The sequence below is a fragment of the Pygocentrus nattereri genome, chromosome 22 (assembly GCF_015220715.1).
Source record: "Pygocentrus nattereri isolate fPygNat1 chromosome 22, fPygNat1.pri, whole genome shotgun sequence".
NCBI classification, from domain to species: Eukaryota; Metazoa; Chordata; class Actinopteri; order Characiformes; family Serrasalmidae; genus Pygocentrus; species Pygocentrus nattereri.
This window is the reverse complement of record NC_051232.1, coordinates 1,699,313-1,715,792: the sequence shown is the minus strand read 5'-3', so window position 1 is coordinate 1,715,792 and position 16,480 is coordinate 1,699,313. Positions and strand designations below refer to the sequence as shown.

The window sequence follows — 16,480 nt, the reverse complement described above, 5'->3', positions numbered from 1 at the left end:
TTCCATTAGCATCACAAAGCCAGCCTTGGCTTGCTTTCACTGTGGGGGATGTGCAATACCAATGGACATGGCTGCCTCAGGGTTTTCATAACAGTCCAACTATTTACCATCAAGCACTCAGAAAACACCTCTCCCAGGCTGAGCACATTTTGCAGTCCTCTGTTGTTATTCAGTATGTTGATGATATCTTGTTGAGTAGTGAGACTGAGGAAACGCATGACAAAGACTTGAAGGTGCTTCTTGAATTTTTGGTTAGCAAGGGACACAAGGCCAGTCGTGACAAAGCTCAGTTGTGTTGTCCTGGTGTACAATATTTGGGGCAATGGGTTACCCAGGGTTCTAGAGGAATTTTGCCTGCTAGAAGCTCAGCAATTAATGCACTGTCGTTGCCAACCACAGTACCTTGGATAGATTATTATGCTGCGATTTCACAACCACTATACGATCTGCTTAAAGGTAAACCTGGACAACATGACCCTCTTGTACACACAGATAACACAACCACTGCTTTTGCAAAGTTGAAATCAGCCTTGATTTCTGCACCAGCTCTTGGCCTTTGTGATCCAAACAAGCCTTTCACTGTCTTTGTGCATGAAGATTGTGGTTTTATGACGTCCTGTCTGACTCAGGAACATGGTGGTATGCAGCGTCCAGTAGCTTATCATTCAGCTAAATTAGACACAGTGGCTCATGGTATGGGTCCATGTTTAAGAGCAGTACAGGCTACATATCTGGCACTGTTAGCATTTGCGCCACGGACGCTAGAGCAAATAGTCACAGTCAAATGTCCTCATTCTGTGTCAGCCTTACTCAATAATGGCCGCGTGTTGTCAGTGACAGCTTCTAGATGGGGCAACTGGCTTGCTGTTTTGACAGCTCCTAATGTGGTGATTCAGAACGCACCAATGAACAACCCTTCCTCCTTTATGATGTCCTCATTCACTGATGCTTATGAGGAAGGGGGTGATCATGATTGCATTGAATTATCCAGTTCTCATCCTGTTGTTAAAGATGTCCCTCTTGATAATCCAGATTTGATTCTTTTTACTGATGGTTCCTCAACTTACACTGATGGTCAGCGTAGATCTGGATGGGCGGTGACTGACAGTCTTCAAACTTTGGCCAGTGGTAGTCTTCCTCCTTCCTACTCAGCCCAGCAGGCTGAGTTGGTGGTCCTAACTGAAGCATGTAAACTTGCATCAGGTAAATCTGCCACAATTTTTACTGATTCAAGATATACCTTCGGCGTTGTGCATGACTTTGCACATCTGTGGAGTCATAGAGTTTTTTTCACAGCTGCTGGCACTCCAGTTAAAAATGCTGACTTAGTACATGGTCTTTTGAAAGCTGTCAAGTTACCCGCAGATCTAGCCGTCGTGAAAGTCAAAGCGCACACAGGTGGTAATTCTTTTGAAGCACAAGGCAATAGAATTGTAGATGTTTTTTACCACCAGCTAGTATTGCATCCCTCACTAATACAGAGTGTAATACCAATGACATTTCTTCTATTCACAAGCTACAGTCCGATTCCCCAAACTGGGAACTCTGGACATGGCTGGACTCGGGTGCAAAAATTGCTCCAGATGGTGTCTGGACCAAAGGGGGAAAATTAGTTGCACCTGAGTCACTACTCCCTTACTTAGCTACACAGATACATTCTTTAGGTCACATTGGAGTGGAAAAGATGGTAAATCAGTTTTCACATTCCTGGTGGAATCCTAAGTTCAGGGAACAGGCTAAAGCAGTTGTTCAAAATTGTGTTGCTTGTAACCAAGTCAATGTTGTTCCTCAGATGCGCAGTCCAGCTATTAAGACAGTAGCGCCTCCAGGTCCATTTCGCCATTTACAGGTAGATTACATCACACTGCCTAAATGCGAGGGAAAACAAGATGTTTTGGTCATAGTGGATAAATTTTCTTGCTGGATTGAATGTTATCCAACTTCCAAGGGCACTGCTGCACACACTGCTAAAATGTTAGTGCAGGATTTTATTCCTAGGTGGGGTCTTCCTGAGCAAATTGAGTCAGATCAAGGCACTCACTTCACTGGACAGGTAGTGCAGGCTGTCTGTAAACTCCTGAAGGTGAACTGGAAACTTCACTGTCCATACAGACCACAAGCTTCAGGACAGGTAGAGCGTGTAAACCGTGTCATCAAGGAACGACTGACTAAACTCCACAGTCAGGGTGTCAAATGGACTGCAGCCTTGCCAGCGGTACTTTGCAGTATAAGGGCAACTAGCAACAAAACGGTTGGGCTTAGTCCTTATGAAGTTGTGACAGGTAGACCAATGCTGGTTCCAGGGGTGACTGATCTCCGCAAAGCAGATGTGCATTTACTGTCAGATGCACTTCTTAATTATTGCCAAACACTAACACAAGCAGTACAGGCAGCTCAGAGTCAGGTCAATAGCGCTTGGAGCAAACCAGCTGAAGGTGGCCATACAATAATTCCAGGTCAATGGGTCATGGTGAGGAAACATGACAAACAATCTCTAGAACCCAGATGGGATGGCCCATATCAGGTTCTTTTGATTACTAACTCAGCAGTGAAATGTGAAGGAAAGAAAACATGGATTCATGTTTCTCATTGTAAGGTTGTGCCTGCTCCTCAAAAATGAGATTAAGGGCCAGTAAAAGAGGAGGTGGGTGATGTACAGAGCCTCAAGGAAGAACTATGATTTCTATTATCATGGGGGTTACCCTTGAGGTGAAGACTCCACAACACTGTGTATCACCATAACAGCCTTTTCTGAGGGACAGATAGTGGGGAGCTGCATGACAATCACTGAATGAAAATCTTCAAATTTTGCTGATGAACAGTTCACTGCGCATGTTCCTTTTGTGTATTCTATAGAACCACACAGCGGAGACGGTGTCCCCATCCACTCAGAACACTGCATGGACTTCTAGATGCCTTGTTGACTCTTCAAGAAACGTGCATCTCAAGAAAATCTGCGCAGCTGATTGGAGACGAGGATGAGACCTTGGGGACGACCTACCAAGCAACAGACGCTGTCAAGTTCACCAGGACAACATGAATACATCACAAATCCAAACACTGTGCATGATCATGACCATGATCTATGGTTCAAATGCATGGGATTGCACACGCATGCCCACAGAAGACCTGACGTTCCATCATGCAGAAGCAATTCATCCAAGCTCCCTGACCTGCATCCGTCTTTCTTGTTTGATTTGTTTTTGACTTCTTATTGTACATATATTCCATACTTGTAGTCATAACATAATTTTGTGATTCTCCATTAAGGAGAATCAAAGGGGGAAATGAGAGAATCAGAAGTCAGGAAACCTTCAGTGTAGACTTCTTTGGTGATCATCTTCCTGAATCAGTGATGTGCTCCGTAGTGTTTAATCTCCAGAGTGGGAGGAAAACGGAGTGTGTATTCCACATCTTTACTCCTCAAATCGATCTTGATCTGCTTGAATGACACTCTGATCCATGAAGTGATTCTCCTCGCTCTGGTCTCGTCTCGGCGGGTCGTTGGGAATATGATGAGTTCACTGAATCTCCAGGGTCGGAAACTGGTGCTTCATCATTGCTGGAATCTCCCGTTGCAGAAACAATCATATCATCTCCCTCTTTTGACTCTGGTACACCCAAAATTCTGACATTACAACGTCACCCTCTGTTATCCCAGTCATCAGTTTGGTCCATCAGTTTCCACATTTCCTCTTGGACAGCTTAAATTTTTGGTCTGGATGTGTGAGCACTGCTCTCTAGCCCTCTTCAGCCTCGTCTATACGGCAGTTCAACAAGCTAAGCGAAGAGAGAGAGGCAGAGAGTTCCAGAGCAAGGGGGCCGCAACACTGAAGGAACGACCACCCATAGAGCTGAGCCTGAACCTAGGGACCACTAGAAGGCCTGCTTCCGAAGACCTGAGGTTACGAGTGGGCTTGTAGGGTATTAGAAGGTCGAGTAAGTAAGCAGGAGCCAGGCCATGAAGTGCCTTGAATGTGAGAAGTAAAATTTTAAAGTGAATACGTAAAGTAATGGGCAGCCAATGAAGTCTCTGAAGAACAGGAGTAATGTGCTCAGATTTTTTAGTGTATGTGAGAATCCGTGCTGCAGAATTTTGCACTATTTGTAACAACCTAAGTGACTTAGCGGGGAGCCCATAGAGTAATGAGTTACAATAGTCCAGGCGAGAAGTAACAAAAGCATGGACCAGAGACTCAGCTGCAGCCGGGGACAGTAAAGGATGGATACGTGAAATATTGCGAAGGTGGAAAAATGCCGACCTAGACAGAGACTTGATGTGCGGTTCAAAAGACAAAGAAGGGTCAAAAAGAACACCTAGGTTTCGGACAGTGACAGATGGAGTGATTGTAATATCATTTACAGTGACAGCAAGATTTTTGAGAGCGTTAACAGTGGACTTGGAGCCAGTAACTATAAACTTGGTTTTGTGTGCATTTAAAGAAAGAAAATTTGCCCTAAGCCAGGAGTTCAGGTCAATAAGACATCTATTTAACTGGGGTGGGGGAAACAGTGCTGCTGGTTTGAAGCTGAGATAGATCTGAGCATCATCAGCATAGCAATGAAAATGTAAATTGTGACTACGAAAAATATAACCGAGGGGGAGAATATAGATTATAAAAAGGAGGGGACCAAGGACGAAACCCTGAGGGACACCATATTCAATGGGCACTGTGTCAGACGTATGGTTCCCAAGTGAAATAAACTGAAGCCTGTTAGTCAGATACGAGTGGAACCAGGATAGTACGGTTCCAGAGAGACCAATCTCAGTGAGCCTAGTTAAAAGAACATTGTGATTTACTGTGTCGAAAGCAGCAGTGAGATCAAGAAGCAAAAGAATGGAGATGCAACCTGTATCCGCGGAAAGGAGAAGGTCATTTAGGACACAGAGAAGAGCAGTCTCGGTGCTATGATGCAAACGAAAACCAGATTGAAATTTTTCATATAAATCATTAGTGCTCAAAAAATCAAGCAGCTGGGAAGCCACAACCTTTTCTAGAACTTTAGAGATGAATGGGAGATTTGAAATAGGCCTGTAATTGCTAAAAATGGTTAGATCTGAGTCAGGTTTCTTAATAATAGGTGTGACAGCTGCTGTTTTTAAAGACACAGGAACATATCCAGAAGTGAGTGAAAGATTAACCAAGTGGCATATTGGTTCGGAAAAGATAGAGACACAGCGTTGAAGAAGATGGGTAGGAACAGGGTCCAGTCGAGAGGATGAAGTCTTAGAGTTAGCTATAATATTGACAATAGAAGTTGAGTCAGTCAGAGAGAAATTTGAAAAAGAAAGTGACAGAGTTGGAGAGAAAACGATAGGCCCATGGCAGTCAGCAGGGGTATTCAACAGGTCTTTATAGATGGTTGACACCTTGCTACCGTAGAATTTCAGAAAGGCATTACATAGAACAGTTGAGGCAGTATTTGGAGTTGATGGGGGTCGCAGAAGCTTATTTACCACTGAAAACAGAAGCTTGGGATTCTGACCAGCAGCACTGAAAACATCCGCGTAGTATGATGCATGAGCATTGTTTAGTGCTACTTTGTATGAGGCCAGATTATCAGTGTAAGCTAGATAGTGAACCTGCAACCCGGATTTCGTAAAAAGACGTTCTAGACGTCTTCCAGCTGTTTTCATATTGCGGAGAGCAGGAGTAAACCAAGGCGATCTATGAGTAGAAGGCACAGATCTAGTTTTCATCGGTGCCAAGGTGTCAAGACAAGCACGTAGAGTACAGTTATAGAATGATACAGCATCATCAGTGGATTGCATTGAACTAAAATGGGCAAAATTAAACGTTTCCAAAGAGGCCAACAGAGAAGGACAATCAATAACCTTAACATTACGATAAGTAAGTACAGATTTTGAGTGAGGTTTAGGAACAGGTGGAGAGAAAGAGGCATTGATTAGTTTATGGTCAGACACACCAACACAATGTCCAGTTATATTAGTAATAATCCCACCCGTAGAACAGATTATGTCCAGAATATGACCCTTCTTATGAGTCGGAAAGTCAACGTGTTGAGTTAGATCAAAACAGCTTACCAATGACAGGAATTCTGAAGAGGCAGAAGAGTTAGAGTCAAGGTGGATATTAACATCGCCAAGAACAATGATGGAAGAGGAGAGTGAACTGGCAAACGCCAAGATCTCCCCAAATTCTGACAAAAATTCAGTCAGAGAACTCTTCGGGGGGCGGTAAATCATTAAGAAGATACACCCAGGAGCCTTGAGAACCATGACTTCAAAAGAGGAAACATCTTGTGGGTTGCCCAAAGTCAATTCAAAATTGTCCCTGAATAAAACCGCCAGTCCCCCACCTCTACCTATTTTTCTAGGTGAGGCCAGATAATTAAAATTAGGGGGAGAAGCAGCATTCAGGTAAGAAAAGTCACCCGGTACCTGCCACGATTCAGTTAAAAAGAATAGATCCAACTGATGCTGGTCGATAAGGTCATTGATTAATGCAGCCTTATCTGTGAGCGAGCGACAGTTCAGTAGCACCAAGTTAGATAGACGCTGTGCCGAGATCGAAGGAGCAGACTGATGCGATGGTGTAGAACGAGGGACTTCCAGTAGAAACCTGATGCGCTCTTCCAGGGCGTCGCCTAAAGCAACGATCAGTAATCCGTACTGCGGGATGATTGATACACAGTGCCTGAGGTGCTGGATAAGTCTGACGTTTACAGCCACGATGTATATATCGGGGTCGTCTAGAGATGCTGATAGAGCAGCAAAGATTGTAAGTGGGAGCATCAAGCCGATGGAAAGAACGCAGCCTTCGTAAGTCCTCGCTGGAGTATGAGTATATAGGATAAAGGCTCGGAGTACCAGTTAATTCCTCCATCGCCCAATCAAAAAATGATAATCCGAGGAAAGGCAAAAGTAAACACACCGCAAGCCCATTTAGCCGCCCGCTCGACATCAGAGCCACAGGGGCGGTTCGTGCAGGCAGGCTCGCAGCTAGCAGCAATAGCCGATGAAATTGCCGGTGCAACCAAAAGTTAGGAATGTGCAGGTCGTGCAGGCAGGCTCGCAGCCAGCAACAACGGTCGATGAAACTGCCGGTGCAACCAAAAAGCCAGGAATGTCATCACAGCGCAAGCAATGCTGCAGCAGCGGATCAAGACAGGTGTCCAGAGAAAACCCAAATCCAGAGCAGTCGAGGTAAAGTCCAGCAAAGTATAACAGACAGAAAAGAGAAAAAAGAGAAAAAAGAAAAAAAAAAAATAGAAGAAGATCCAGCAAGAAGCGGCAGCAAACAAAGCGCACAGCGTACTCTCAACACTGTAGCCTTCATTTCTTCTGTATCCTACTCAATGTTCTGTGTGGAAGCAAGAAAAGCCAGTGTTGGCTCACCAGTGACCGCTCCTGATATGGCCGCTGTATCTTCAGGTGGCCTGGTAACAAAGGCGTTTTCCTGCTACCTTTAGCAGCTGCGATGGTGGCGGATCTTTGAGGCGCTGAGGCTTTCGGGTTTCTCGAGTAGGCATTGAAACTTTGATTCCTAATGCTCGATAAACTGTTCTCACTGCTGAAAATGAAGGGGTGATGGTCACTGATTCTATTTTCAGGGGGCAGCTTTCTGTGCTGCCATCTGCGTCGAGAGGCCACGTGGAGAAATGCTCTTTTAAACTGGTGGACAGTTCTCTCACAATGCGATGCTTATAAACACTGATCCTTTGGTGGAAGCTCCTTATATACCAAATGACCACGCCTTCACCTGTTACCAGTTCAGCTGCTCATAGCGAAATCTTTCAAAACCGTGTAATTTGAATATTCTATAAACTCTTCATATTCATTTTGTCCCGTCCCAACTTTGTTGAGCATGATGCAGGCATTAAATTCATATTTTGTTTATATTTATAAAAATAATCAAGTTGGTCAACCAAAACTTTAAAAAGGAATTTCTTTGTACTTTTGTAGTTTAAATAAAGTTTCAGAAGAACGAATGAATAAATAATAAAAATAAAATATTTAATTAATATAAAAATAAAAGATCATTGTTTTATTGCATTTTACTGAATGGTCCAACTTTTCCAGAAGCAGGATTTGTAAATTTATCTCTGTATTTCATTATTCCAGCTGTCCAGGAATGTTTAACAGACTAAACAATTAAACTCTTATTATTAATACTTGATCCTGACCTACATCTGCCTCAGGAAGCGTTTATATTAGCATCGCTGCCTCTACTGAAATATAATGACTTCCGGCTGCCTCAGTGTCTTTTCCCTGGCAGTGTGCATGTAGGGTCAGTAATGTTAAGCTGTATGAAGGGCAGAATTCTTAAGAAGATACAGAACAGCTGAACTCTGCTACAAGCTGAAAGTACAGTGACAATATTCTCAGGTCTAATGCACAAACTGTAGAATGTGGACTGAAAATAAACACGGTGTTACATCACCAGACAACAGTATTACATCATCCATTTAAAAAATATGGTCAACTCATAAATATAATAAACTCCCAATAAAGTAAAACTGTATTAAAATGACCAAACTGGAAATATAACAGTAAAACTTTAATAATCTACTGAATGTATTCAGACACTTCACTGCTGCTACATCACTGATATGATGTTGATTTATTACTGAGAGGCTTTTAAGTGTTTTTCATCTAAAAATCACGACTCAAAATAAACTGTCACCCATATAATAAATTCCCAGTAATGTAATATGTTATTATAAATGATTAACCTGAGGAGGTAAAACATTCCCAATACCGTATTAAGGTATTACATTACTGGTAAAAACATTATTACAATAACATTCTATTACATTATTAGGCACTAATTACATTTTTGACTCAGTTAAGCGCCACATTTGTCTTACATGTCTGAAATTATTACATTACTGGGTAATTATTACAATATTAAGTGCTAAACACATCAACCAAACACAGCGTCACACTGTAATTAGAGATGGTAGAATTACACAAGTTCCTTATTTCAGTAAAAGTTCAAGTACACTGGTGAAAAAAACAGCTGAAAAGCTGAAATATGGTTTTATAATCAGGACAAACAGCACATGCTCATGTAAAAAGCGCTTCTACTTTCATTTTTCTCAGGGAATAAACTTAGATATGACATTTCATGCTAATTTTAGTGTTATATATATTTACTGAGGTTAAAATATTGTAATAAAACATAAAAAAATAAATCTGCCATAACCTTTGTACAGGCAATTTGTTATGTTTTTTAATACTTTAAATTCAGGTAATAAACAGTAATTGTGCATTAAAATGTGCAGAAGTGTGTTCTGGGTAGAGGATGTGTAACTTACTTTCACATAGAAAAACTATAAAACATGCACTTTGATCAGGGGTGTGAAAACTTTTGAGTATGACTGTATATTTCACAGCATAACATCAACAGTGATGATCTTTAACAGACATTACAGAAAGACCTCACACTCACCTCAGCTGGGAGATGTAGGGCAGACACTGAAGGAAACTCCTCACTTCACTCTCTTCATCTGACCAGCCTGTCAGCTCTACTGGTGTCTTCACTGTTTGGAGTTTCAGCACTTCTAGGAAGAGGGAGCTCTTTCTCTCTGAGAGGTTTATGATCCAGACTGCAGGAGCCAACTGGTAAACTGGCTGTAATGCTGGAAGAACATTCCTGCCTGTCTGAGTCTCATAGTTCTTCACATGTGAGAACAGATCCAGCAGAAACTCACTCTGTTTAGAGCTTTGAGTGGATCCATAAGGAAAAGAGCTGTGACTGTATACATAAGAAATGGAGCTGTGAGTATCTCCATAAGGAAAGGAGCTGTAAGTGCACACTGATGTTAACAGCTCCAGGGTCTTCTCTCCTGTTTGTCTCTCACTCTCTGCTGCTTTAATCAACAAACACAGAAACATCTGGATGCCGTTGCTGATGTACGACTGAGAAGAAATTCTACAAGAAAAAGAGTAAACAGCAGTTAGTGTAGAAAACATTGATCATAAAACACGACGACAGAAACACCTTTTATACCCATGCATCTGAATATTTTCTGAACATTTAGATCTAAAAAAAGTTGTGACAAATTATGAAAGAACCTACGTTATTAAGTCCCTTAAGGTTCCAGCTGGTTCATTTTAAATCAGTTGTGTTTGCCATAGTGTAACCAGATGTTCATAGATCGTGTATTTACCACAAACATAAATATTATCAGCAAAGTGATCCACTGTGATGACAAACACAAAAACCTAAACCAGGGAAAAACAAACTATACAAACCCAGTCAGATTCTGAGGACTGGCACACAAAACCATGAACCAGAACATGGGCTCACTGCAGCTGAAAAACCTGAGGTGATCACTCAAACTGGACTTTCCCTCCACCCAACATCTCATGTCTATTGAGCCCCCGTCTGTTGTACTAAATGGAAAAGTATTTAAGTATTACGGGAGTTCAACAAGCTAATTTCCCCTTGTATTTAATAGTGTTGAAATATGCCTTTTGAGCTATTATGCTTAAGGATTATTCTAAATGCCGAGAGGTAGCGGGATTGTTTTGCCTCTCAGGAGATAAGTGGAAGCGACCTCGCTATGAGAACAGAAGCAGAGTGTGAAGATAGAGGCGGCAAGGCAGTGGCGCCTAGCCACAAGGCTACGGGTCGATTCTGGATGTTTTGCTTGGCTGCTCGCTGTAAACAGGTCGTATAAGATAAACATGTAAGAGAATGGTGTACAATTGAGAATAATGCTGACTAATGCTTACTGCCATGAAAGGAACGTAAGGGCGGGGGAATGACAGAAGGGTATAAGAAGCACAACACACAGCTAGGAAAGATATAGGAAAGGGAGAGAGAATCCATTTTTTGTCATGTTGGCTTTTTAATAAACCTGTTACTCACTTTGATAAAGACTCAGAGGCTCAAATTCATTTTTTGTCACGATTTCCACCACAATTTGGCATCACGAACAGGATGAGCAGCGGACTGCGGCGAGGGGAGGAGAAGTGAAACACCCACCGAGGACGCTCTCTGGCTGAGGCCGGACCTAACAGCAGGGGAAAATCCCACAGAATAAGGGAGAAGTATCATGCGCTAGTATGCCCAGCGCTGCTCTGTATCCCCAAGTTTGGCACTTTGAAGATAACCTAAGGGGTTATTGTCAGTTAGAATGATGAACTAAGCTCCAAGCAAATATTCTCTGAACTTCAGTCACAGCCCATTTCACAGCCAGAAGTTCCAGTTACATGGAGCTGTAGGTTTCCATGTTTCGTTCTGTTGGTCTCAGTCCCTGGCTAGCGAAAGCAACTGGGCGCACCTTGCCTTCTTGCTCCTGTGACAGTACTGCTCCTAATCCCCCATGGCTGGCATCCACCTCTACAATGAAAGGCTTACTGAAGTCAGCATAGGCCAGGACTGGAGCAGACGTCAGCCGGTCTTTCAAAGACTGAAATGCCCGCTTGCACGCCTCATCCCAAGAGGCAGCAAGCAAAACAGGCCGAGTCTTTCCCTGTTGACGAGTGCCTCCAAGCTTCCCTACCAACTGGTGTAAGGGAGCAGCCAGCTTGGAAAACCCTGACACGAAATGCAACTCCACTAGGTGAGACGGTCATTTCCACTCTTTTACCACCTCTATCTTGGCTGGGTCCGTGGCCACCCTTTCACTTGATAACACGTGGCCCAGGTAGTTCACTTGCCGCCGAAATAAGTGGCACTTGGACAGTTTGAGCTTAAGTCCCTGTTTCTGAAGTCGAGAGATCACCTTTTCCAGTTGCTCAAGATGCTGCTGCACATGGGAAGAAAACACAATCATGTCATCAAGATATAATAGAATGGACTGGTAGCATTGATCACCAAACATTCGCTCCATCAGGCGCTGAAAAGTACCTGGGGCCTTCGAAAGCCCAAACGGCATACGTTTGAATTCGAACAATCAAAACAGTGTGCAGAAAGCAGTCTTGGTTATACCCACTTGCCAAATCCAGAGTCGAAAATCACTTTGCCCCCTTCGATTCTGGGAAGGGGGTATGCATCAAGGCGAGTCTTGGCATTTTGCTGACGATAGTCTACACATCTATCCTTTTTAGTTACCAAGACAATAGGAATTATCTCCTGGACAGACATGAGTCAAACAGTCATCCCAAGATGGACTAATAGACACAGACAATGCCATTGCTGTAGAAGTCACTGTTCAGCAAACCCTTTTTAGCTGAAACAAGGGCTGGGGACCCAAGCAAACCTTTAGAAGTTGTCCATCACCAAACTCTAAAGGCTCCAGCTGAGGGCATGTAACAGGGACCATAGAAAGAGTGCCAGCACTGATCTGAATGGGATTCCTCCCTTGCACTTTCACCTTAAATGGAGAAAGGGAATTAGAAAGTGTTTCAATCTTTTCCACAAGTCTCAACGCCGAACTGCCAGGGCCGCCGATTGTACTGAAGAGGAATGGAAAAGCACCGAACCATGCTGCTCAAACAGGACCTGATAACAAGCTGCTAGTACATTCATTCCCAACAGACCTGGTGTAACCAACTTACGGCCTCTCAAAACAGGGTGCTCTGGGTCCTTAACAATCAATATCCCCCTCCCCGGAATGTGATGTCCCAAGACTTCTATAGCCAACTCGATATAACCCGTGTATGGTATATCTAACCCATTTGCTGCTTTAAGACCCAGCCACTTACAGTCCTTCCGTTGTAAATGCGAAAAATGCTCAATGAAAAAAACCCTCAGTTAAGGTAGTCACCATAGAACCAGTATCAATTAAACATGACACTATTACTCCACCCATAGAAACAGATAAAACTGGGCAACTACCTACCAACTGCTTGTAAGATGAATGAGAAGGACCTGAGCCGGACACCTCACCTCCCAGCGTGTGGCTCTGCACGCTCGGAATTTCTAGTTTTCTCCCTGCCTAACAGAACTGGTAGTAGGCATCGATGGACTAGGCCTACTATTGGAAGGAGGAGGGTCAGCTTGGCAATAACGGGCTATGTGACCAGGTCTATCACACTTAAGACAAACCGGCTGGCCATCAGGAGTGCGTTTGAACCGGCCCACTCTAGCTAAAGCAACCTGAGGATTACTACTAGAAGGTAACAAGTTGGCTTGTTGTTTCAAGACTATGTCTTTTAGTTCAGTGAATTCAGCAGAGTGTGAAACTATAGCATCACACTGTGAGGTAAACTCTTGTTCGCTGTTACATACCACTTACGTCAACACCCACTACGGCCTGGCTGATCCTCCTCCAGCCATCTGATGGCTTCCATTCGTACATCCAACAGCGAGAGTCACCCATTTGCTCGCACCAACCTCTTGAGCTCCCTGCGCAAAGCATAGTCTCGCACATTTTCACAAAATTGATCTCTTAAAACATATCAGAATCAAAAAAAGAAATCATATCAGAATCAGCAAGGGAACCACTGTTGCACTGTTTAACCCTCTCCATAAGTTCCATTAAAGCATGTGAAAATTCAAATAAGGTTTCACCCTCTTTTTGTTTATCAAAAAAATGTTGCCAATAGACATAGGATCTGTTAAACCCATACACTTTACGTAAAAGCAGTGAAAATTTCAATGTGGCTCTCTCTAGTGGCTACAGGTCTGTACTTAATCTCATTGCAAGCTTCCCCCTCTAAATGGTCATATAAAAACATTGCTTTATTAACATCAGACATGTACCATGACCTCATACAGCTTTGGACTTCCTCAATCCATTCTTCAAGGGCAAGAGTCCCCATTGACCAAGAAAACTTGGGGCACCTCCGTTCTCTTCGAAGGTAAAATGGCAGCTCTTGTTGTACTAGTCGCATATCACTGTCCCCAGTACCTATATTTTGTGCTGTGGAAGGTCTTTTATTTCCTGCCCATAGCCGCTCCACTTGTTCTCGCAGTCTCTGTAGTTCGTCCTCCATGTCTGAGACAGATTGGGTCCTCCGCAGCAACAAGCTAGCTGCTGTTTTCTATTACTTACACACTAAAAAGGTATGTTGCTCTGCTCACAAAGAAAAAAAAATTGTCAGCCAAACTAATCATCAAATAACCAAATAAGCTTGTCCTGCCGACTACACCAAAATGTGGCGGTCGCCTCTATAAGGTGTAAGCCCAACTACGCCACCCCTTGGTTTATCCTAGAGCAAAGGGGAGCTCTGTAGCAATTTACACACACACATACACACACGTAGGTTTGGTATACAGAAAAAAAAAAAAATTGACACCAAGTTCAGCTGACAATTTAAAATAAATTAAATAAACACACAATGCTAATAATCGTAATACCGGAAATGGTTGTTCTGTTTTGCTGAGTATATCCAGGTCTATAAACTGAACCACTATTTCAATTTCAATAAAAAAAAAAAAAAATCATGTGACCAAAGACAAATCATGCTAAAATCTATGACACTCAAAACTTCATTTCACTACAAATGCAAGTTTTAGTGAACACGGCACCCTACCAACACTACCATTAAAATAGCCAAAAAAAAAAAAAACGAGGATCAAGCAATGTTGACGATGGTGCAGCAAGTTGCAGCCCTCCCCACCAGAGCTCCACGCCAAGGAGGCCAAGGGAGAGGGCAGGGGAAGGGTCGAGGACGAGGCAGAGGGAGAGGATTCGCTGGCAATGGGCCAGCCTTCCAACCAAGTGTGGATCAGATGGGTGAATCGGTGCTATAACTGCGGCCAACTTGGACATTTCGCCAGAGACTGTCCAGGACAGCCCACTCAAGAGAAGTGACAGGCGGCGGAGGGGCAGGATGGCGAGGCGGGATCCACTGACACACCAAAAAGGGAAGTGCCATCTTCTTCTCCCTATTTTTCATTAGTGCAGCAGCTGACAACATGCCCTTTAAACATGCCAAAAATAACGTTAACGGTACAAGGGATTCTCTGATCTGAACCCGAGTGGTGTTCAGTTTTTGGACTTCTGTGCAAACCACAGTTTGTCCATAACGAACACCATGTTTGAACACAAGGATGTCCATAAGTGCACATGGCACCAGGACACCCTAGGCCGCAGTTCAATGATTGACTTTGTAGTCGTGTCAGCGGACTTGCGGCCATGTGTACTGGACACTCGGGTAAAGAGAGGAGCTGAGCTGTCAACTGATCACCACCTGGTGGTGAGTTGGATCAGGTGGTGGGGGAAGATGCCAGTCAGACCAGGCAAACCCAAACGTATAGTGAGGGTTTGCTGGGAACGTCTGGCAGAAGAACCTGTCAGATTGATCTTCAACTCACACCTCCGTCAGAACTTTGACCAGATATCGGGGGAGGTGGGGGACATTGACTCAGAATGGGCCATGTTCCGCTCCTCCATTGTGGAAGCGGCTGACTGTAGCTGTGGTCGCAAGGTAGTTGGTGCCTGTCGGGGCGGTAATCCTCGAACCCGGTGGTGGACACCCCAGGTGAGAGATGCCGTCAAGCTGAAGAAGGAGTCCTACCGGACATGGTTGGCCTGTAGGACACCAGAGGCAGCTGGCAGGTATCGACAGGCCAAGCGATCTGCGGCTTCAGTCGTTGCCAAGGCAAAAACCCGGGTGTGGGAAGAGTTCGGTGAGGCCTTGGAAAGTGACTTTAAGTCGGCTCCAAAAAGATTCTGGCAAACCGTCAGGCGACTCAGAAGGGGAAAGCAGTGTGCCACTAGCACTGTATATAGTGGAGATGGTGTGCTGCTGACTTCGACTGAAGACGTCATTGGGCGGTGGAAGGAATACTTTGAGGACCTTCTCAATCCCACCGACACGTTCTCCAGTGAGGAGGCAGAGTCTGGGGACACGGGAATAGGCTTGTCCATTACTGAGGCCGAAGTCGCTAAGGTAGTTAAAAAGCTCCTTGGCGGCAGGGCTGCAGGGGTGGATGAGATCCGTCCCGAGTTCCTCAAGGCTCTGGATGTTGTGGGGCTGTCTTGGCTGACACGCCTTTTCAACATTGCGTGGACATCGGGGGTGGTGCCACTTGATTGGCAGACTGGGGTGGTGGTGCCTCTTTTTAAAAAGGGGGACCGGAGGGTGTGTTCCAACTACAGGGGAATCACACTCCTCAGCCTCCCTGGTAAGGTCTATGCAAGGGTACTGGAGAAGAGAGTCCGGCTTATAGTCGAACCTCAGATCCAGGAGGAGCAGTGCGGGTTCCGCCCTGGTCGTGGAACACTGGACCAACTCTTTACCCTCTCCAGGATTCTCGAGGGTTCATGGGAGTTTGCCCAACCAGTCCACATGTGCTTTGTGGATTTGGAGAAGGCATTCGACTGTGTTCCCCGGGGTATTCTGTGGGAGGTGCTTCGGGAGTACGGGGTACATGGCTCTTTGCTACGAGCCATTCAGGCCCTGTACAAACAAAGCAGGAGCTTGGTTTGCATGGCCGGCAGTAAGTCAGACTTTTTCCCAGTGAGAGTTGGACTCCGTCAGGGCTGCCCTTTGTCACCGATTCTATTCATAATTTTTATGGATAGAATTTCTAGGCGCAGTCAGGGGATGGAGGGTGTCCGGTTTGGTGACCTCAGGGTCACATCGCTGCTGTTCGCAGATGATGTGGTCCTA

At 44.2% G+C, this 16,480-nt stretch overlaps 1 protein-coding gene across 4 annotated transcripts in view; it reads right to left on the bottom strand.

Moving 5' to 3' along the window:
• The window catches only part of LOC108415153, a 103,642-nt gene that overhangs the window by 27,936 nt on the left and 59,226 nt on the right, over nt 1-16,480 (bottom strand). For all 4 annotated transcript variants that reach the window (XM_037532757.1, XM_037532756.1, XM_037532758.1 and 1 more), the window contains one exon: nt 9,417-9,899. In XM_037532757.1, coding sequence (XP_037388654.1) covers nt 9,417-9,899 — 483 coding nt within the window. The remainder of the gene's footprint in view (nt 1-9,416; nt 9,900-16,480) is intronic.